The sequence below is a fragment of the Phoenix dactylifera genome, chromosome 1 (assembly GCF_009389715.1).
Source record: "Phoenix dactylifera cultivar Barhee BC4 chromosome 1, palm_55x_up_171113_PBpolish2nd_filt_p, whole genome shotgun sequence".
Lineage (NCBI taxonomy): Eukaryota > Viridiplantae > Streptophyta > Magnoliopsida > Arecales > Arecaceae > Phoenix > Phoenix dactylifera.
Window position 1 is genome coordinate 17,725,165 of NC_052392.1, and position 24,874 is coordinate 17,750,038.

At 40.3% G+C, this 24,874-nt stretch overlaps 1 protein-coding gene across 1 annotated transcript; it reads left to right on the top strand.

The window, feature by feature from the left end:
* Nucleotides 1-18,000: 18,000 nt before the first annotated feature.
* Nucleotides 18,001-23,724, top strand: LOC103701575 (probable cation transporter HKT7). The gene is made up of 3 exons (XM_039128421.1): nucleotides 18,001-19,403; nucleotides 22,235-22,459; nucleotides 23,260-23,724. The coding sequence occupies exons 1-3, from the start codon at nucleotides 18,208-18,210 to the stop codon at nucleotides 23,456-23,458; spliced, it is 1,620 nt and encodes a 539-aa protein (XP_038984349.1). The 5' UTR covers nucleotides 18,001-18,207; the 3' UTR covers nucleotides 23,459-23,724.
* The last annotated feature ends 1,150 nt before the right edge of the window (nucleotides 23,725-24,874 follow it).

Below are 24,874 nucleotides of genomic sequence, written 5' to 3' on the forward strand. Positions count from 1 at the left end.
ACTAGAGAAAGGGTGCAGACCCCAGCTACATCAACCTCAATTGAAGGAAGACACGACCGGCATGAAGTCGTGAGGAACCCGCAGTTTATTGCATGCTTTGCAACGCTGCGCTCCGACCTCCCAAAGGTTGTTACAAAGCCCCAAACCTGAACCACTGTTGCGGCCCACTGCGCATGTAGATGAGGAGCAGTTCAACCTGCTCACTCAAGAGGTGCAGGTGTTAACCGTGACGATCTAGGGCCTGCAGCAGACAATGGCATTGCCAGCTCAACCGAAACTCGACTAGCACAGCCCCCATTCTCAGTCACCGGCACGCCAAGTGCCCCAGGATAGTAATGGAAGCCCTCAAACGATGGTGGGTGATGTGTTGATGGTGTGTTCGGTGGCTAGGATTCACCAAAGTGTTGGATGAATGCCCACGGTAGGATGATTGGTTGAGGCTTGATGTCGTAATAGATGGATGAGATTAATGGATCACCGGGCAGCACCAAAAATCAAAGGATGGCGGATTTGGAGATAGGAATAGCTCAAGTTAACACCTATTTCTATGGGTCGGTTTAGAGCTAATGCCATTTTTTTTTATTATTCATTCAAAAGATCCTTTCAAATTACATGAGAGGCTTATTTATAGGACCCCTAAGGATTTCAGCCATCTCTTCAAATGAAAGGCAATTCAAACTCTAATTTCAAATTCAAAACAGCAACTCTAAAGCCTAAAGATCCTCCTTCTTTTAAGGAACCAAGTCAACCTCCCAGCCCATGCACATGTCTTTAAATTCAATCATCCTCATACCTTTAAATTTAAATTCAAATGACTAATTGCTCTCCCTAAGATTTAAAAAGCCACATGCCATGCTCCACGACATGCTCCTCTCCATGTGCCACGCCTCCTTTCTGGTCCTTTGTGCCTTATATGTCTCCTTTCAAAGTGGGCTCAAATCCAATTGCATTGGGTCCTTGCAAGCCGCCATCCAAGCAATACATTTGCTTGGCTTTCTTTACTTCAGCTCTCCTTGCTTTTCTCGCTGCATTCTTCATGACTTTCTTCATGTCTTCATCAGGCAGCCACCGCTCTTAGGACCGAGATCTTGAGCAGTCGCATCAAAGTCGGCACCCCCGGTGAAGCAACCTTGCCTGAAATGGGAGACGGCGCACTCCAAGCCCCCATTTTGGTGGAGACTCCATCTAGAGCCTCTTGCCTATTCATCCCATGGAGCCCCCCGCCTCGGCAGGGTGTCGACCTCGATAGAAGGATCAAGAAATAAGGCCACCAGATTTAGGCCCTCAGGGAACAGGCCCCGAGGGCAAGCAACAACCTCAACTTCTCCTTGAAGCCCCCATTCTTCGGGCAGATCATAGAGGAACCAATCCTACATCGGCATTTAAATTCAAATGGCTCATCCGCATGCCTTTAAATTTAAATTCAAATGGCTGATTGCTCTCTCTAAGATTTAAGAAGCCACATGCCATGCTCCTCTCCATGTGCCACGCCTCCTTTCTGGTCCTTTGTGCCTTGTATGCCTCCTTTTAAAGTGGGATCAAATCCAATTGCATTGGGTCCTTGCAAGCCGCCATTCAAGCAATACATTTGTTTGGCTTTCTTTGCTTCAGCTCTTCTTGCTTTCCTTGCTGCATTCCTCATGGCTTTCTTTATATCTTCATCAAATAGCCACTGCTCTCAGGACTGGAATCCTGAGTTGTCGCATCAAAGTCAGCACCCCCGGTGAAGCAACCCTGCCTGAAATGGGAGACGGCACACTCCAAGCCCCCATTTCGGTGCAGACTCCATCTAGAGCCTCTTGCCTATTCATCCCGTGGAGCCATCCGCCTCGGCGGGGTGTCAACCTCGATAGGAGGATCAAGGAAATGGGCCACCAAATTTAGGCCCTCAAGGAGCAGGCCCCAGAGGTAAGCAACGACCTCAACTTCTCCTCGAAGCCCCCATTCTTCGGGCAGATCATAGAGGAACCGATCCTACATCGGTTCAAGATGCCTCAAGTAGAGTTGTTCAATGACACATCATATCCCTTAGACCACCTTGAGAGCTTTAAAACTCTCATGATGCTGCACGGAGCCACTGACGTGGTGCTTTGCAAAGTATTCTCTACAACCCTTCGCAAGGTGGCTCAGTTCTAGTTCTTCGAGCTTCGGCCCGAGTCTATCCACTCTTTCGAGCAACTCACCCACCTTTTTGTAGCGCACTTCATCTCCAGCCAAAGACAACGTCGTGGCTCGAACATGCTGCTTGGCATCAAACAAAGGGAGAAGGAATTCCTTAGAGAATATGTCAGGCGCTTTAATATGGCAATACTGGAGGTCTGCAACCTAAATCAGTCAGTCATGATGTTTGCAATGAAGAGTGGCCTACAACCATCAAGCTTCCTCTTCTCCCTGGAGAAGTGCTTCCCCATCGACCTCGCCAAAATGTTGGCACGAGTCGACAAGCATGTCAATGTCGAGAAAGTCATGGCCTCCTACCGCGAATCTATTGATGGAAAACTCTCCTAAGAAACCAAGAGATCAAAGAAGCAAAGAGAGTCGAGGAGTATCTTGCCACAGTGCGAGAGGGGCCCGCGATGGCTCAAGAATCCCTCCTCGCAAGTTCAAGAGGTACACCCATCTCACCACCCCAAGGACCTAGGTCCTCATAGAAATTGAAGGCCGAGGCTGCCTGCACCCCCTTGTAGAATGAAGATCTTGGCATTCAACAGGGATAAGAAGAAGTACTGTCGTTTCCACTAAGATCACGACCACGACACTATAGAGTGCCTCTAGCTCAGAGATGAGATTGAGGCACCCATCAGACGCGGGCTCTTGGGTAGGCATGTCCATGCTCGGCATGACTGAAAAGCACCTGCTTTATCCTCAGCTTGCCACCCGCTAAGCCGATCGACAATCGCCCGACAGCAGGTGTCATCAACACCATCGCAAACAGGCTTGCCAAGGTCCCCAAGTGCCTCGGATAGCCGAACTCTGACCAATGAGCCACCATAAATCATGCATGTAGATAGGTCATCGAGCCTGAAGGGTAGCAAAGCTGGTCCCATGCTAATTGACCCCATCGAAGTACAGCCTCCGGTTCAAATCTTCTGCCCCGAATAGCGAAGCTAAGTGCACAACGCTCATCACCAGACTCAAGCCTTTGAAGAATCTTGGAATCTAGCAATTGAGGATCTTCATCGTATATGTTGGGAGACCTTGACAGCACCCCGATCCTGCAAGCTTAGGACCATGACAACCTCTGCACCTGTTATTAGTAAGGCTTATTGAAGTCCGAACTTATTTTCAATAAAAATCATCTCATTGTGTTTATCTTTCAAACCGGACAAATGTGCCAAATATACTCGACTTGGAATACCTCGGGGACACTTGGGCCCCAACAAAGGAGACACCATAGGGACGCATGGGGACTTCCTAAATCGAGCTCTCTCGGGATCCCTCTAAGACCCCAATTTAGAGAGGAAAGGAGGAATCGATCGCCCAAAGATCAAGCTCACTCGGATTTCCTTTAGTAGCCAACCCTAGAGATGCCTCGAGGACCATACTCCCGAGATGAGAAGACCAAAGGCCACTCATATTTTCTCTAGTAGACAACTCTAGAGATGCCTCAGAAAGCATACTCTCGAGATGAGAAGACCGAGCCCACTCATATTTTCTCTGGTAACCAACCCAGATATGCCTCAAAAAACATACTCAAAAGATAAGAAGACCGAGCCCATTCGGATTTCCTCTAGTAGCCAATTGTAGAGATGCCTCGAGGAGCATACTCCCAAGACGAGAAGATCGAGCCTATTAGAATTTTCTTCGGTAGCCAACCCTACTGATGCCTCGGGGAGCATACTTCTGAGATGAGAAGACCGAGCCCACTTAATTTTTTTTAGTAGCCTAACCCAAAAATGCCTCCGAGAGTATACTTTGGAGACGAACAGAGGCGCTGACCTTCCGAAGACCGAGGCTGCTTGGATTTTTTCTGGTAGCCAAACCTAGAGATGCCTTCGGAAGCATACTCTAAAAATGACTGGAGGTGCCGCCGACCTCCCGAAGATCGAGCCCAATCGAATTTCCTCTAGTAGCCAATCCTAGAGATACCTCAAGGAGCATACTCCCGAGATAGGAAAACCGGCCATTGCACCGAAAGCTCGGCGAGTCAAGCGACATCCTTAGGTCTATAACGATTCAAGTAGAAGAACCAGCCACTGTGCTGAAGGCTCAGTGAGTCAAGTAACATCTTTAGTTCCATAATGACTCGAACAAGAAAACCGGCCGCTGCGTCAAAGGCTCAGTGAGTCAAACAACCTCTATAGGTCCATATTGACCCGAGCAGGAGAACTGGTCGCCGTACCGAAGGCTCGACAACAAGCAAAAATCGAAGCCAGGTACTTCAAAAAATTTCTCTACTTTCATTATCTTCTACTACGTATAGTAACTTCAGCAGAAATCAAGCAAAAAGAACTACAACAAAAGGTCGAAGCTTGGGACGACGATCCGGGCTCAAATTAAGAGCAAATAATAACACGATGCGAATCAAGACCGAATTCAGGTACTTGGAAAACTTCTCACTTTCATTAAAGTTGTATCCTTCTACACCACCCAATAGAGACCAAACAAAAAGAAGGCACATCAAGCTCGGCTCACTTGAGCAAAAAGAAAAACAAAAAATAATAATGAGGCAGAAGACTTCATTCTTCGCCCTCGCCCCCATTGGAGCCTTCATTGTAACCGATATCCCTCCTTTCATCGCTGTCAGGATTGCATTATTCACTAGTGTCACCGTCATTGACATCAAGGATGGAGAAGTCCATCTCTAGGAATAGTCGTTGAGCTTGAGCTTGGCATGCTTTTAAGCCCTTCCCAAAGGTATCACCAGTCTCCAAGGCCTCCTTTCGAAACTCCTCCAAGGCATGGTACTCTTTGACCGCTCCCACGACCTTCACCTTGATGCGAAGAGCCTGCTCTCTAGCCTCAGCAACCCGTCGGTCAACCTCATTGGCCCACTGCTCGGCCTCCTCAACCCGCCGCCTGACCTAGTCAACCCGTTGCTCGGCTTCAGCTGCCCACTGTTCAGCCTCTTGGGCCCTCTATTCGGCTTAGGCTAGCTCTGCAGAAAGGTCCGCCACTCTTTGATTGGAAACTTTAAGGGCCTTTCTGGTTGCGGATAGATGGCCTCCTTTACCCTCGTGGGCTTCCGCCGACCCGGCTGACTTGGCCTTCGCCTCAGCCGCCATGGTCTTCACCTCGCCTAGCTCGAGTTGCTCAAAGGCCGTTTTTCATTTTTCCTCGAGCGTCAAAATATGCTTCGTGGACCTTTCGGCCAACCACTTTATCTCGCTTACCACATGGGCATGCTGAAAAGGAGAATAAGAGTTGGTAACCAAAGTGAAGGACCACACGAAAGTTTCATCCTCGATCGAAGCAACTGTTCAACTTTCATCGCCCGAACCAGAGTACTGTTTGGCCTCGGATGTGAGGGCAAGTGATGGGAGAAATATTGGACACCCCAACCTCGTGCCTGACCGATGTCTCTGTCCTCGAACATAAACCGAGGTGAACGACTTTGGCTTCGACGAAGAAGTCGCCAGCCACGGAGGGTCCCCCAACCAGAAATCCTCCAGCAAGTGGACTTCTTGCATGTTACCCAGTGAAGAAGTCCAGAGTCTAACGCCTCAACCAGCTTGCTCACCCCATCTCCAGCCGACCTCAGGGTCGTCCGAGCTGCGCTCCTACCTCGATCAGATATGGCGGCAGCACTATCGTATTTTTTTCTATGGAATGTGGAGAAAGTGAGGCACTTCCACCTGATATTATTAAAGAAAGCTATTTACAAAGAGGTAATTACATATATAAAAGGAGATTACATTGGTAGTACGACAAGCTAGGAAGGATTTTTCATCGTAGAAGATCTTCAAGCATGATACGACTATCCAAAGATTTTCCAAAGCACAAGTTTTCCTAGAGGATGAATGAATGGAGGTTTTTCCGCAGGATTAAAGTAGTAGAAGAGTGTCTTCTAAGAAAGATTTTTATGTTCCTCCCATGCCAAATTTGCGAAGCCAATGCCATGAAGAGCTGATCCCAACCTTTTCTCAAATTCTCCTCGATCTTCAAAATGTCTAAAGGGCATGAAGATTAGAAGGCAGCCTATTCAACCAGAGACATCTAGATAAGGAGGTCCATATAGATCTTGTAAAAGGACATCTGAGAAAAAGATGAGCTGTATTTTCCACCCTTGCCCTACAAAAAGAGCACCCTAATCCAATCACCGATCATTTTCTTGCAAGAACTTCATGATCATATAACCTATTTTTTGAGCACCAACCAAAGAAACATTTTGATTTTTCCAGGTATCTCAGCTTACCAAATAACTTTGTAGTAGGGGCAATGTGCATCACCTGAATTTAATGAACTCGTAGAATGAATCAACGCCAATTCTTAGAGAGCTTCCAAATAGGGGGTATATCCAATTCTTGCGAGTATGATTGTAGAGAGAAGATCATGTAGGTCTAATTGGTGTGCTTCTAATAATGCGAGCAGCTCACAGAGTTTGATTCTATATTTGGAAACCCTCCAACTCTATTATGATGCCAATATAATGTTGGTTTTTGCAAGAAAATATAAAATATATAAATAAATTTATCTCATCCTATAAATTTAAATTTTTGGGACAAGTGGTAATTTTAATATGGTATCGATGTTCCCTTTATTACCCAGCCCGAAGGTGATGCACATCCTTTAGGTATCCTTCCAAATTGAAGTCAATCTTTTTTGGATATTTTATCCTCTCTTAAAGTAGTAGGTGGGGTAGATCTACTTCCACCATGTAGCCTCGGAACCTTTAATTCTATTTAGGAATTCCAAAGCCCATTTCCCTATCAATCATTATAGCTCTATGGGCACTTACTAAAATACCCTTTTAATTATTTATTTTTTTAGTTCATGAGATTTTTAATTTTCTAAAAAATATTATTTTTTATTTATATTACTACTAAAAATTTTGATTTGTTATGTTCTATATCTTTAAAATTTTATTTTACCTAATATTATATGGGTTGGTCTGTTTTAATCTTACATTCTTCCAGCTTGTTTGGTTTATATGCTGAAATAAAATAAAACTACATTTACAATTTTATCCACTCGGACTCGTCTAATTCCAAATAGGCTGGGGTAGGGAAAGTTTTGGTGGTCAAAGTAAATACTCGATCATTTTTGTATGCATCGAACATTCTCTTGGCGGAGTGGAGGCTCAATGGAGGCTGCTATGCAGGATAGGCTTGTCCCTTTCTTTTTTTTTTTAGAAAAAAAATAAATACCCGTTGTTAAAAAATAAATAAATAAATACCCGTTGGGTAGGTCCGAGACTTCGAGGTGTCGAGGCCGGTACGGGTCTGAAACAAATATATCATTTTCTATGGCGGGGTGGGTGCAGTACCTCCATTGCCATCCATCGTACCTTAAATCATGAATCAAAATTCCTTCTTATAAGATATTATATTTATTTGCTTTGGTTCCATGAGAACATCTGCCCTCAGGTGAAGTGGAGGATGCTCGGTCTTTTCACTTCTAGATGAGGAGATGAAAATCACATCCTCCAAGGCATCAGAGCCTTCTGGATGTCGCGAGACTTTAAAGTTATGGTGAGTATGGTAATACATGGATTATCAAAATTTTATTTGGCATGACTTTTAATTTTTAATTTTCATAAAAGTCAAAATTAAATTCCTTTTGAAAAAATAAATTGAAAATTTATTTAGTGGCTACTTGGATTATCCGATAACTACAAGGTAATAGCAATGTAAGGGCAGTAGTAAGCGACAACAATGATAGGTGGCAGCAGCAGTGAGTTGACAGATGGTGGCGAAGGCCAATGAGGATGGTGTTAGTGATGGAAACAAAAAAAATAATTTTGGATATGAATGATTTTTATTTTTAAAAATGTACAATATATTCTAAAAAAACATTTATTTTTATATAAAAATATTTTTAAAATAGAAAAATAAAATAGCGGGCTAACTAAAGAATTTCTAATCTCAATTTCTATATTTTTAGACATAATAATAATAATAATAATAAAGTGAAATCGATGGAGACGCCAAACAAGTCTAATTTGGCGAGGGTAGTAATAGAAAGATTACTAAATTTTTCAAAAGGCTAACGAATATATATGGAACGAGTATCAACATGGCCTTGTGACTGCTAATATGTATGTGAAAGGTGATCCATTAGTCACTTAAATGCCACTGATAAGAAACAACAGACATCGTCCCCACCTGTGTATCAGGGCACATTTACATTGTCGATGAAAAAGCATATGCATAGCTGAGATCAGGTTTGTTGTCAACCATTTAAAAGATTTAATATTACTACTATGAAAAATAAAATAGAATCAAGTCACATGACGTAGTTAACACACATTGGACTATTGAATGGCACGAGATCCGAGTTATAAGACAAAGTAACCGAGAAACAAAGTTGAGGAATAGTTCTATGGCATTCTTTGCCTAGAAGACATAAAACACTAGGATTACGTTGGCAAACGATGACTATGAGAATCTCATTGAGTGTACCGTAAAAATAAGTTATAACCATCGATAATATTTTTGCTTCATTCTAATTTGCTTGCGAGACAAGTTCTTTTTGTTTTTTTGTTTAGTTTATCAGGAAGCTGTGCACTTTACCAATATATTTGAAGCAAATTAAATATTCCTCTGCCATCTACTGTAAAGATATGGTCTCTTACCAAAAAAAAAAAAAAAAAAAGATACGGTCAAGAACATGCAATATGAACGTCTCTTTTGTCCAAAAGATACCCTTATGTAAGATGACCGAACTCATGACCGTGCTGAGCACCACCAAATTTGGGATCTCTTTATATGGGACTATTCGGCCTTCCTTTCAATCAATGTAGATGGATGGTCCAGGTAGGCAAAGGACGTCCTTACTCCCTAGCCATTATCGTAAAGCTGGGACAGGGAGAGAAGATGGCGCCTGCATCCAGTATTATTTGGTTGAGGATTCTTTCCGTTGTTCATGTGACATGATAAATATGCCCCTATTTTTAGGTCCTATTTGGTTGTCCAAGAATCAATGCCTTGAAGGAGATTTCTTTTGAAAGTTAAGCGTTGTGCATTGTATCTTGCTTGGCAGTTCAGTTGGTTCGAGGCTTTTCTCCAGTTTAGTAAGCTATAATCATTAATCTACCTCAATCATCTTGACAGAGAGGACATGAAGCCAACAAAAGCGAGTCATTTCCGACTTCTCCACTTACACTATGCAGAGTAGATCGACCAGCAGAACAAACATCAAACAAAAAAAAGTAAAAAAATGATGCTGAAAGAAAATTAATTAGAAAAGAAAAAAATATTTAATTTTAAAATTGAGCTACACAAAAAAAGCTCCCACACAATCCTCACCAAGAAAAATAACTCTCACTCTTTCTTTCTCTCTTTTCTCACCCCATACTAAAGGAGGCACCAAAGGTTCTTTAAATAGAGTTCATACATAATTGGATCATCAAGAACTTTGCCAAGCTGTATACTCAACTTTAAATTTGATTTAGTTGGTGTCTGTATATTATTGCAATTAGCCAATCCAACCTCATTCAATAAATCAAAAGCATATTTTCTTTAACAAATAAAATAGCCATTCTTAAGCTTAGCTACTTCAATGCTAAGGAAATATTTCAATTTATCAAGTTCTTAAGAGCTGAAATCTCTTGTTTTATGGTATCCTCCCAAACACAAATGCCTTTGGCCCATCATATGAAGTGGGTTCTAGCTAATCAACAATAGTAGAAGCATAATAATAGGCAGTAGAAGAATAATTTCAATTTCCACACCTATCAATGGCGTCCTTTTTTTCTCTTGCTTCACCTGGCAATCTTGAAGTTTATGGCCAAATTTTTCATGCTTATGACAATTTCCCTTGAATTTATAATTTTTCTTCTAGTTAGGATTTTTATCCTTCTCAAATTCTCCAATTAGCCTTTTTTATAATTGAATTTGTAAATTTGTTATTCCACTTCTTATTTTTATTTTTACTACTAGAAAATAAGACCTCTTCTTTTTGAGAGGATATAGTCAAATCATACATCTAAGTATTAAGTGCTTCTTGATTAACAAGTATATTTTTTAACTCTAGTAATGTAGGTTATAGAGCCCATCCAGAAATAGCAAGCATATAAGCACAATACTCTTTATTCAAACCACGAACTAGCAATCAAAACTGTATATTTTCATCATAATGAGAGTTTGAATTGGGCATACCAAGCTCATCAAACAATTTCTATTCTTTAAGAAAATATTGAGAGATTGTGTGATTACTTTGTTTAGACTTAGAGTGGAGAGTAGTAAGAATATTCCATACTATTTTTGGCTCCTTCATATTTTGAATATGCTGATGATTTTCTTCATCTATATTAGTTTTGAGAATATACATAGTGTTTTCCGCTTTAATCTTCTACTTTTTTTCTCACTTCTGCATTGTCAGGAGTTTCTAGTGACTTCACCATATCTGTCTCATTCATAATATTCCATAAATCTTGCCCAATCAAATAAGATTTAATGCAGGCCTTCACTATGCATAATTGATATTCTTCAATTTTTTGATCTCAATGTTAGAGATGGTAGTAGCTTCAGCCATGATGATTTATTTTTTTAATCACCAAATATAAGTCCACACGTTGCACCGCCGCACAACGAATTACTGAACACTCTTCAACCACATCGAGCTACGAATATACGAATAACCGATCTCCAAACTTGTGGCTCTGATACCATGTAGAACATCACACTACGCGGAGTAGGTCGACCGTGTCGACTCAAGATCTAGAACAAACACCAAATAAAAAAAAAGAAAAAAATGCTGAAATAAAATGAATTAGGAGAGAAAAAAATATTTAATTAAAAAATTGTGCCACACAAAAAGCTCTCTCACACTCCTCGAGAAGGACAACTCTCACTCTCTCTTTCTCTTTCTTTTCTCATGGCATACTAAAGGGATACCAAAGGTCCCTTTATATAGAGTTCATATGGGTGAGATGTTTGATTTTTATTCAAATTCAAAAATCAACGCCCACTAAAAGATAAGATTTGATAACTATGAAAGGATAAGGATAACTACTCTAGAAGAAATAACTAAGTTGAATAAAACTAGGAACAGAATCCTAGCATAAGTAGGATAAGCAACAATTCTCAACATAAATGATTTTCATTCTAGCCATTTAGTTGAGAGGAGCTTCATTTCCATTCAAATTTCAAGAGGAAAAGAAAATATGCTTCGATCCTCCAAAATTCAATCCTAACTCTTTCCTAGTATTTCAAATCTCATTAATTTTAGTCACAAACCAAATATCAGAAATATGGTCATTCTGATTTCTATTTCAATATATTTCGATTCCAATTCAAATTTCATTAACAAACTAATTGCACTCCTGTGTGAGATATTTTTTTTATTTTTTTTCCCACTCTATGCAACGTACATTAAAGCATCTACTTTAAGGTCCATGGATGATAGCTCAGGTCTCCGCCCTTCTCCCTTTGGAGAATCTGAGATTTCTATATCCCACCCACCTCGCAAGGGGGATATCAAACTCGGGTACTTTTTTGAAAGAATTTTCTTGAAGGTCGCATCTCGCTGGAGCACCTAAGCTCTTGCAAACAAGCAAGTTGATGCCACCACTGAGTTGCCATGGCTGATGTCACCTAGATCTTTATGGACTATTTGGCAAATTCTCGGTTGTTGAGAATGATGAGTGTTGCTGGAAACTGGATCCGGGGGTGACCGCGGACCAAGGAGGAGGAGCTCTGGTAGGGGACGCGGTGGTGGGCTGCACTCTCCGGGGGACCTGCAAGAAGCCGGTAGCCGGGAGTTCCGGCACCGGCCCTCCAATGCTTAAGTCAGAGGGATTTTTTGTAGAGAAAAGAGAGAATGCGTGAGAGAAAAATCCTCTTCTCTCAGAAGGAAGAGTCCCCTTTTATAAGAGGGGTGCAAGTGTTACCTGTGACTGGACGTGACTGTGCGAAGTAATGAGTTACCGTCATGATTGAACGTAATCGTGTGAATTAATGAGTTGCCGTGAATGGTCCGAGATTTTGGGCTGGCTGGAAGTCCGTTGAGATTGTGCGCATTTAATTGTTGACGGTCGCTGGGGCGGAAATCGCAGGATTAGGTTCCGGATGAGGAGGAGAAGGACTTGATTTCCGGCGGAGTGGAGGGATCTGTTTCGTCCTTTGATTGGGTCTCTTTTGGGGCTTGAGGTCGATTGGGCTCAGCTTAATTTGAGACTAAAGCTGCAAGGCTGTGAGCTCTGAGGTCGGGCGTCTCGAGGTCGGGCGCCTTGAGGTCGGGCGCCCTGAGGTCGGGCGCCTTGAGGGTTGCCGTCGTTGTGCTCGTCATCACGTGCCGGCGATATATCCACGTGTTTTGGGGAATCCATTTTTCCCCCAACAATGAGAAATAATGGTATTGTGAAATCAAAAGTGTTGTGCAATTTGGTTAGAAGAAAATGCAGATATTTACTTAAGAAAAAGAAGATATGCAAGTATTCCAAATTATCAATGGTTTTATATCCAATTGGATAGATGGATGTAAGGGATGATGAAGAGGTGGAGGTGCACGCTCAGGAAACATAACGTGCATTTCGTTGCCTGCGGCCTCTTCAACAACCATCGCATTCCCTCCTAGTGTCGTCTACTCCATAACTAGCGCCAACAGTTGCACTCCATTCTTAGTTCCCAATCAGGGACTCGAAGAATCCATTTGAGGATAAGTGTCCCATGAGTATAATTCAAGGAAAGTCACCTTGGCATATTTCTCCTCTTTCCATGGTACCCTCTCTCTCAAGATAGATAGATACACAAATAGAGGGAGAGAGAGCATGATTTGTTTCCACTCGAATGGATTTTCATTTAAATACGATCAAATTTAGATCGAACTGAGGATCTCACATCGATGATTCAAGCCATTAAATATGATTTACTATCGTTAAATATTTACACACCACAAATTGTACGGATTGGATACCTCTAGCCAATGCATCAAGTGATCAAAAGCAAAATGTATTGTGTCATGTTATCTAGACTATACAATTTTTTGACCCTTTAATGCAAAGGCTAGGAGTCTTCAAATCCTATAAATTTTAGTATGCATGCAATTTAGAGATAATAAATTACATCCGACAGCTCAGATCACCGATGTAGAAATTCCATTGCCCAATTTAGATCTAAACAAATCTAAGTAAAGATCTACTCAAGTCTAGCCAAGTCTCTCTCTCTCTCTCTACACACACATACACACACTCCTAATGTTGTGCACACAAATTTGACATATTTGTTTAGTTTAGCTTCTTATGGATATTGGGCTAGAAAAATGAGTAGGCTGAAATTGGCCCATATGCTGCTTATTTCTTCCTATCTCTAAATTATCTCTTTAATACTCTAAGTGGAGACGAGACTCAGAAAAGAGGCATAGAGTCCTCTCTTTCTAGAGAAAATAGGCAGGGATGTGCTATAATCTTGGAAGATGGGATGGAGACAGAGAAAGCAAAAGCAAGACTCTGCTTCCTCCTATTAGAACCCAACAGGTGGAAATAGAGAGGGTGAAAGAGAGTATAAATTTTACATTCTATCCATGATATGTACCACAATTATGGATGATAAAAAAAAAGACTTGAAGCCCCATTTTCTAAAATTCATATTGTTTATTATTTTATTCGAGAGACTTAAGTTAAGTAGATTAAAGGAAATCTTTTCTTTCCCCTGATCAGATCACTAATTACATTCGATTACACCCAATCTATCTTAACTATGCTCGATCATGCTTGATCGTACTTGATCAAATCCTATCACAACTAATCCAGCCCTTTCTGTAGCCTATCTCATCTTTTTTAACCCAATTTATCTGGATTTGAGGGCCAAGCATAGCACATTAGCTTTAATAACCCCTAAATCTCCACCATCTACTTCTTCAATCCTCTTTTCATACCCATTACCCAATAAATCCTTGCCACCTCAGATTCATCATAACATTTAAATCCTTTAGACTGAATCATTGTCCTCAAACAGGTCCTCCCTTTTGTACATAGTTTTGGCCTCTAAAGAAACACAACCTGAGGAAACACACTCTCCCATCATCTCGACCCTCTATTGTGTCATCTCTTTAACCTCTCCTCATACCCATTAATCAATAGGATTAAACAACTCAATCACCTTATCCTAACCCTTAGATATGAAGCAAACCTTTTGCCTATTAAATCCTAACCCTAGGATCCCTCACCTCTCCCTATAAATATCTCTTTTTCTTCTAAAATTTAACAACAATGAATCTCTTATAATTAGGCTAAGAGTTCGAGAACCCTAGAGACCCAAACTTTTTGCTAGCCACTTGATAAGGAAGAAAGATTGAGCTTCAAAGAAGCATCAAGCAGCTAAACCCCTGCCTTTTTTTACTCCTCTTCTACCTCTCTTTCTTTTCTCTCTTTTTTTTTTTTTGTCATGCAATTATAAACTCTAATGATAGATTAGGAGACCTGTTACCTTTATGACCTCCTAACAGGAGGATGATGAGGGTGCACTCATGAGCCCTTTCTATCATCAAACTAGATCCTTATCTATAAGCTTGTCCATTTTAGTTAGGCTTCAAGCATCTTAGCTAGGTTGCAACTCTAAATCAATCCCTAGGGAACCCTAAACAGCTATGGATGGAGATCTTCAAATTCTTGTTAATGTGGATGATGACTATTCTCAAGAAGTCATGGTTCTTCTCCATAAGACAGGTCCATCTTGTGACCAGCGAGTCAATTGTACACAAAGGATGATATTGATAATTGTATAGATGATTATGTTAACACAAATAACCTATGTTTGATATGGTACCATTACCAATAGTGTCCACATTGTTCTTCCTACCAAACTCATCTAGCCATGGCATGAGAATAAGCTGACATTCACATTTGTTGGTGAATAACTAAATTGACCTCAGCAATGAAGAAAAAACAACCCTACATCAACACATGGAAAATTGATTTACAATTAAGATGAAGGCTTAGATTATGAACCATCATCATTATTAGGTTTAAATAGGATGCATGAAATGCCAAGTGACAACTAGTGAACCAGGACAATGTCGACTGCATGCAATGTATGCCATGTCGAGCTTCGGCCAATAGATCACAGCAATGCTAGATGCATGCCAAACCTAGCAAAGCCATCAAAAGCCAGCATCCAATATGCCATCATCGTGTTGCAAGTGCGGATGCAATGGTTGCCTAGCTATCCAATTGCATATGAAAAGTTTTTTGAGAAACAAAAATCATGGAGAGGCATCCATGAGTAAAATTAAAGGCAAAATCAAGACATACGCTCATGTGCAGCACTCACAGACATGATATCAAGCGTGTTGTAGGCATAGAAGGGCATTATGCACTCGCTCTGATGATATACATATGTATCAATTAAGAAAACCCTGCACATGGATGTAACATATAAGCCAACCAACTTTCAATATAAAATGAGCAAAATCATGCTGCCGAGCAAAGAAAAAGCATACGAATACTGCTTCATGTGTCTAATAATTCCAATTATATCTCATACAACCATGAAAAAACAACAACTCATGAATAATAGCCCACTATTTATCTTGGTGTTGGAGGAAAGTGCAAGAGAAGACATAGTTGAGATGGAAACGGGTGCCTCATACACAGCATCAGATTAAAGGAGGCCTCGAAGAAGCACTAATAGCCATCGGAGATGTAGGAGGGACTCAAAACCAGCAAAGGAGCAAGAGAAAGGGAGTCGGTGTTCGGAAAAGTGATGCTCCTAATCCTAATGGAGCAGCAAACCGAGGTAAAGAACCAACCTAGATCGTCTCATCGACAGTTGGACGAAACCTAGCAAGGTTTAGGAAAGTGATGCTTCCTCTCTTGATAGGTTTCTAACCTGGCATCACCAGGCCGAATTGGCTCACTAGCAGCCAAAGGGGAGGGATGATAGGGTTCAAAGAAGAGAATGCTCAACAAGCAAGAGAAGGAACGAGGAAGGTGAGAGACCGAAGCTTCCAAACACAAAGGGCTAGTAGACCGGGGTGTCAATGCACTGGATCAGCATAGAATCCTCGTCGACAAAGGAGTAGCAATACAGGCAATAGGGGTGGGTTTTTGGGAGAGCAAAGCACCCAACATTTTTGGAGGTAGTGTGGACCATGGTGTCACTGAGTTAGTTCAACATGCCGGCAGATGGTTAGAAACCAACGTAGTAGCAGCAGGAGAAAGTGGGGAGGGCATGGGTGAGGATGGTAGATTGGGAGGGAGAAAGAAGCAAGGTCCTAAAATCGGAGGTATGGCTATTCCATTCCCCTCCCCCCTAATCAAAATTTTCCATCTCTAATATGGAGTATGGTATGTGTTATTTCAGCCAGTACGAAAGAAAGTGTTTAGCTAAAACAAGATCGATTAAACCCCTATTCTGCATACATTCCGTCTACCAAACATACAAAGATTTTAGGCCACTGCAGTCAGCATCCACCTAGAGGAAGACTTGACTACGGTGATAGAGTGGATTCGAAGGCAGTATATCAGTGACGATCGGCACCCACTTTTTCGAGATATTTGTAAGCTCGTAGGAGAGTATGGAACATTCCGGGCTTCCAATGTCTATCGGGAGGCGAACTGGATCGCTTCCTATGTGGCACATCATGAGGGAGAGTTTATTTGGGTGAATCAAGACTCGGTTTCTGCTCCCCTTCACTTTGTACTCTTTTTTAATTTTGTCGGATGTGCTCATACACGTATAGTGTGAGCAACCGTTGTAGCCAAAAAAAAAAAAAGAAGGAAGAAAGAAAAAGAAGTAGGCCACACCTTAAGGCCCATGCTTGGACTCGCTGCTATCCTCAAAAACCAAAGCAACTCAAATTGTACCCAAAAAATGTCCGAACTGTTAGAAACTCCTTACAGGCTAAAGTTGTGGGGGCATGCATAATAAAAACTGGCAATTTCTTTGGGGGGACACAGCCAAGAGAAAACATTAGGATATTCGCCTTAACAAATTCCATTAATTTGATCGCATGTTATCTGCTTAATAGAGGATAGTATTTGGAATATTCAAGGGTTAGTTGAATATAATTTATCTAAAATAAGAGATGAATCATTGTTTTAGGTTAAGGGGAAAATGCCATATATGGCTCGAAGGTAATCCAAGCTTTTTTTGTAAATCATATCTCAAAACACTCCCTGAAACTAATATTCAATTCCTAATCTGAACGTAACCCTGGGTTGTGGAAGTTACAATATAAAACTCTCGTAGGCATTTTATCAAACAGCATTGTGGCAGTGTCCAAGTTCTCCAATGTCCTGACCTACCACAGTGGTATACAAGTTTCCCAATTTAATATACCTAAAGAGAATATCTCAATGACATTCCTCACTCGATGTACAATGTGCATCACGGTCTCCATTGATCAACGACTTGCAAGCAACTGTTGTGCTGGTGGAATCTCAATGAAAAAACTGGATTCCACATATATTGCAAGATACCCATCCAAAGGTGGAGTCACAACAGAAGGCTCCCTCTTGCCATCAACTACACATGATAATTCGCGAGGCTGTTCGGATGATTAAGCTGAAAATTCTATTAGATTTATGGATTGAGCTGGTATAACTAGAAAATCATAAGATTACAGACTAAGTTAGATTTATATTCATGAGTGCCCAGAAGCTAGATTTATTACCTCCGTCTATTTGGATTTTCATTCAAAATGCATCTGGGCCCCTCCAACTCCATTCACCCTCCCAACCGCATTCCTCAATTATTTCCAAACCAACCCGAAGAATCTGGTCTCATTTTTTTTCCCCGACGGAATTAAGTGCCTGGTCTCATAATTAGCAGGATGGAATTTCCCTTTTGCTCGGGCAAAAATACGAGTCATACAGCCTATTTGATGCGATTGGGTCCCATTCACAAAAGCCTCCAAAGAAGACATCGCGGTTGCATTATTTTGATGACCATAACGACCATTGGGCTCTTGATTGATGGCTTGAGAAAGGCGTTTCTGCTTGCTAAGTTGGAGAGTTCTGGTTCTTGTTTTTGAGTAAACAAAGAGTTCCGTATCCAGAAGAAAAAACTACAGCCAGTTCTGCCAGGACTCTCCCTATATAAACCCCGCTAGCAAACGCTTCAAGGCATAGATCTTTGCTCGCTTAGCTAAACCTTTCAGGCTCCCATGGCGTGTTTATATTACTCTCTCTGGATGGCAAATGCAACCTGGCATTGGGTCAAAAGACTGTGCTCTCGGTTCAGCAAATCTTTTAGGCGGCACTCGACATGTTTGTATCGATTCCTTCTATCCCATTCCAATCCACTGTGCATCCGTATAATTTACTTCTTCTCCATATCATCTCTGGGTTTTCTAGTTTTGAAATCATTCAAGCTAAAAAAGCCCTCAAACACGCCTAGAGACATCGATATGTTCTTCATGTCGGTATCCGCTGCAACCGTATCTAGCATGTCGACTGTAGAGATGGAGGTTTTCTCAAATTCCCAGCTTGTTGCGCTTGCCATTCTAATGCTAATTGGTGGGGAATTGTTTAGCTCCATGATTGGTCTTCAGTTCAGAAAAGAGCAGCTCAAGCAACAGGCAATGACCGAAAGCTGCGTCGAATCAGTTGCTCGTAGTTCGCCAGACATGAAAGATGATCAGTTTGAGATGGACTCAGCAGCAGCTCCTGATCCCGACTGCATCGAAGCAGGTATGGTGGGCTCTCAATCTCATCCCATAGACACTAAGGATCTGAAATACCACGCTGTAACATATCTGGCTCGCGTTGTTACGGGTTATCTCCTAGTGATACATGTGGGTGGTTTTATATCAGTTATAGTTTACATTAATCTCGTAAGAAGTGCAAGAGCTGTGTTGAAAGATAAGGGGATTGGAGTTCTGATCTTTTCCTTCTTCACTACGATTTCTTCATTCTCAAACTGCGGATTTATTCCGACGAATGAGAACATGATGGTCTTCAAGAAAAATTCAGGTCTTCTGCTGCTGATCATTCCTCAGGTTCTCCTTGGGAATACAATGTTCCCGTCATGTTTGAGATTCCTATTATGGGTCCTGAAGAGTACGACTAGAAAAGCAGAGTTTGAGTACATGCTGAAAAATTCGCAAGAGATTGGATACTATCACTTGCTGCCGCACCTTCATTCTCTTCTACTGCTTGTTACCGTTCTTCTATTCGTGGCGATTCAGCTCATATTTTGTTGCGCTCTAGAGTGGCGCTCTGAGGCTTTGAGTGGGATGAATTTTTATCAGAAGCTTATTGGAGCATTGTTTCTGTCCGTGAACTCAAGGCATGCCGGTGAATCTATTGCCGATCTCTCCACACTTAGCCCTGCAATCTTGGTTCTGTTTGCCATCATGATGTTAGTTCTCTCTACCTATTCCATTCTATTCCATCATAGACTGCTCCTAGTTTGAGCTAGATTAGGAATTAAGTTCTATTCTATTCTATTACATATGCAACGCATAAAGCTGCAGTTGTCATAACTTCTAAGTAGATTAGGAAGTTCGCTCATTTAGTATGACAATCTGAATATTATATGTCAAACTGTTTCACAAATTAATCACTCCTGTCCCTCCTTGAGTGAAATCATCCTGGATAAACTTGCTGATGACATGAGCCATATAGAATAATGAAATTTTCAATATGATGATTAATTATAATATATATTTATATCATAAAGTTATTGTAAAATGTAACCTTAATTAAATGGATGTTATGCTTGGCAATAGTTGGGATGGTAGATGTAACATGGGGCTATGAAGCATGATTGTGCAAATGTTAAATGTTTCAGTTTTTCAATCTTCTCCAAGTGCTTTCCAGAATGGTTTTTGTATTTGTTAATAAGCCATTTGAATACTATAATTCTCAAGGAAACCTTAATCATATCTTCATAATTCATACCTTTTTTGAGATAAGTTCTCGTACTTCATACATACACACATACAAAGCTGCATACCATAACGAACTAGCTAGAGAGACAATAACTAAGAAAAAGATGAAAATGAATTGGCAATTTCACTTTTGGTATTAACACTCTGTCAGATCTCTTATTCTTGGTTCTCCATGGCATAAATAATGTTGGTAGGAGTATCCACTTGGAGGCACATCCATGTGCACGTGTCTGCATGGATGTATATGTGCGATTACATGGAGAGAATGCTGCAAGCATTCAATAGTTATGTTAAAATAATATTTATGTGTTGATTTTATTTGTAAGTTAGTGGTAAGAATCGATGTCAGAATACAAATCTAATCATATATTCTTGTTGGCAGCACTAGTCCTTTTTTTTTATAGCTCTTTGATTCCAATACCGCGTGATTGCATACTTTTATTCTTCTCAGACAATTTGAAGCTACAGAGATGCCCCCAAATTTTTTTCTTTTTTAAAAAAAAAAAAAGTTATAGTGACAGCATATGTCATCCTTCAGGCGGGTCAGCTCATTTTGTTGACCCATAAAAATCTTGGTCTTGGGCATCTCAAACAATGACCACAAAGACACATGGTAAACCTAGGCGGTCTTTCTTTATTTCTTTATTTTCTTTCTATCTCATATCATATACAACTGAATTAATTTAGAAATTGGAGATGAGTTACTTTCCTTTGATGCCGACAGATTTATTTCTAATTAAAATGACTGGTTTTATAAAAAGCTTATACTACAAGCTATATGCACCAGTATGGTCGTGCACCACGCCAATCACCAGATCTTCTTTTACTGAGCTGATCATCAAAATGAGTGTACAATGAATGAAGCCTACGTGAAAGAGATGCGGCGATTGATATGGTGCATAGTCGCACAGAGCATACAGTGTAAGGATATAATTTCTTAGATCTCGTGTCTATCTTTCCTCCCTCTTATTTCACTGATTGGATGCTCATCGTTCCAATCATCATCACCAACCAGCCAAGAGAAAAGAACTTTGCGGTATTTTGATAGGAACAAATCTTGATGAGAAATCATTAGAGGAACGTGCCGGGTCCCAAGGTCCGGCCGCCAGCTTGAATGATTGATCGATTTTGATTGGCCTGGACCGACGGGCAGCAGACGCTGAGCCAAACGCGTTTAGGACGCGTTCTTCCCGACCTCAATCATTCAGCTAGAATACGTGACCATGTTTTGCTCGGCGAGACCCTTCAGTCCCACTCAGCATTCCTCTCCTGCCACGTATTCCTTTCTCCTGCCACCCGCTAGAAACTTTCCCTTTCGTCTTTGAGTCGGCCAGCCCCATTCTGATGTGAAAGGAAGACCATCTAAGAGAGTAGTAGTTCTTCACACATCAAATTCTTCTTTCAAAAAAGAAAGGAAAAAAAATAGTTTAATCTGCATTGATTTCTACTACTTCTCACTGCTCTCGTGCTTCTATTGGTCCAAGGCAACGTCATATTACTTCGTCGCATGAAGCGGAGGTGGGGGCCTTTTTCTTTCTTTCTTTCTTTTTTTTTTCTCTCGAAGAGAGACTCAAACCACCACAAAATGTGCCACTTCCTGCTTCACCATATAAATTTGCTGAGAGTATATATGGGCTACATTCTGTATGATGTATAGTTTTTTAGGGATGGACTGCACTCCTCACGGGATGAGAAAGTATTTATCTTTCTTGGATCCAAAATTAATAAGCATATACACTCGAATCAAAGATCTACATGATTGCTCATGGTTTACACCATCAAAAGTATATAGAAACCAAAATTATACATCAGGTAGACAAAAAAATAAATGATTTTCACTGCACTAATATACTAAAATACATAATAAATAATTTAAAATAAAAATTCGTCTTATTAATCATGATTTAAATATAATAAAATATGTATACATTGAAAATGCATAGATTTTAATGTTTAAATCATAGCAAATATGGTTTTATATCGTTTTAACAATTTATCTTTGATGCTACATATCATGTATAGACCGAAAGCCACAAAAATATGTGGCTTTTGATTTTTAGTGGTATAATAGATTAAGACCAACGATGTACAACGATGTAGATTTTCGATTTGTATGCTTGATTGTTAATTTTGTACCTGAGTGGAGTAGATACCTCTCTTCTTGAGAAGGGTAGAGCCTACCTCTAGTTTTTCTTTTGTTTTTCCCCCGAGTTTGAACTATCATTTCCAAGTTAATGATTTTTTTATTATTATAATTTTACAGTAAGATGATATCTGGCTTACCGTATAATTTTTTCAGGTATCTACCATCACATACATCATTTATGCCTTTCAAAGATGAGGGATTCACTCCAGCAAATCAAGACAAAGCTAAGAACAACATGGGACTGCTCAAGACTCTCACAGTCTCGCAGCTCACACATCTAGCCATCTTTGTCATCCTCATCTGCATCTCAGAGAGGAAGAAAATGTCAGAAGATCCCCTAAACTTCAGTGTCTTTAGCATTGTCATCGAAGTAGTCAGGCAAGTGCTCTCTAGTTATGCTAATGTACCAAAAACTGTATATTTAATGCAAGGTAGCTGGTGTTCGTATATATGGAGCTCATGTAGCAACAAGAGTTCTAGCCCCACACCATGTGAGGTGGTACTGGAGTTAGCTTCCATTCACATGCATGGCCTGGGAATTAAGCCCCAGTCCCCACGTCTGATGGATACCAAGACAGAGGGGACACATGCACTATCCTTTCAAGATACAAGCATAGAACTCATGGCTAAAACTTGGGGACATGCCATACCTCAGGGCCCTCATGCATGGCTCACTGACGCCTTGCAGTTTAAACCCTCATGACACCAGGCTGTAGCTGTCTCATTTTCCAGGCCAGAGAGTTTGGCCCATGTCATTGATTTCTATTGATACCCAACCAACCAAATTTAGACGCCGAGGTGCATGGGACCCAAACCTGATTCAAATTATTGAAACAAAACTAGGCCAAAAATTGACCAGTCACAAGAGATATACAAGTCCTGAACTAATCCATACCCTCCCATAGCTTATGTAGGTCAAACCAAATCTCTCCTTTCTTTCATTATATACATACATACATACATACATACATACATACATACATACATACATACATACATACATACATATATATATATATATATATATATATATGTATGTATGTATAGAGAGAGAGAGAGAGAGCAAAAGGGTGGGTACTTCTTTCTAAGATTATCAGTTCATACTTGCAGATTTCATCAAAAAAACACTATCATATCGATATGAATCCTAGGTCTGAACAAAAACTCCAACTATGCAGTGCATATGGAAATGTCGGTTTCTCCACCGGCTACAGCTGCGATCGGCAACTGAAGCATGATGGGGTCTGCAAAGATGTATGGTATGGGTTTGCAGGGAGATGGAGCAATGAAGGGAAGCTAATTCTCATCTTTGTAATGTTTTTCGGAAGGCTAAAGAAATACAACATGAGAGGAGGGAAAGCTTGGAAGCTGAATTAGAAGCAGAGTATGTCTCATGTACACAATGTGCTCCGGTGGAGATTGAAACCTTTGAAGGTTCCACTGTATGTAGCAGACTAAAGTGTATTTCACATTTGAGAGGAGGTTTAAAAGTTAAGGCCTCTAGAGAACCAAGAAAATGAGGAAGTTGGAGGGAAACCCTAAAATTACCAGTCCCCCTATCTCTGTCTCAATTGCTACTATTCATAATCTGGATGCAGCTTGTTGATACGAAATATTCAAATGTTACGTCAAAAAGAAATATTCAGATAGTAACAAGAACTGTTCAAGTGCACGAGACTTCTACTACCGCAAGATCTAGGAAAGGTCAAATATATAGAGAGATTATTTCCATATTTCAAATCCATAACACTAAAGTCAAAATAAAACAACCTTACCGGTGGTCAGCCCTCTGAATCAAAGAAATCATAAGTAAGTTTTAATGGTTTATCTTTAGTTATTAATGTCCCTTATCATAAAAGGTTTGGTCAAGGTTGGTTGTGCATGTAGGGCACTCAATTTACTAGATGAGCAACAATCATGTGGACCAATGATCTCAAAGTAAACCATTCAGTTTGTACGAAGATTGCATTAATCAAATGATAAAATCAGAAACAAAATCATAAAATTTATTGAAATATCTTTTTAATTAGTAATCTTAACTTTATACTATTTTAGGCTTAGAATTATTATATGATGCTATGAAATCAAACTGTATATTTCAATAGGGGACTAATATAAATTTTTTCCCTACATCTATATTTCATTAAACTCTAAACAAGTTTTTATATACATCATGTATGAATAGACCGGGGCTTGCAGGCTAAGGTATACATAGTTCAACTACGCAACCTAAAGAAGATATATACCATTAGCTATAAATTCCATATGCCCTTCAACTTTAAACAAGTTCAAAGTCATTAAAAGTACCCTAAGGTGCTTTATATTAAGTAGATTATAGTAAATGAGTGTTCCCTATGTATGATCTACATGATGTAAAATTTGATAGAAACACATGGATGTTGTATGTTCAATAAGATTTCAGAAGTGTATCATAGAATTAAAGGTATCTTTGGTGGTTGCATACCATATCTGTTGGATAAACCACACCTTGGACTCAAGCCTCGGGGTGAGAAGGGGACAGGAGATATGTGTTATAAAGAAAGTTATGTGAGAATACTACACAGATCTCATTGCATTAGATGTCTTTAAATAGTTACATGTATACGGTATAGCTGAGCTATACAAACATGATTCTAGAATCTAATTATAGAGGCTAACTGTATAAACATGATTCTAGAATCTAAATATGTACAATGATGGTTTGATATGTGGAGCAGAATCTGCATAAATGAATTGTATAATTTTAGAATCTAATTATGGAGGCTAGTTGTACAAGCATGACTCTAGGATCTA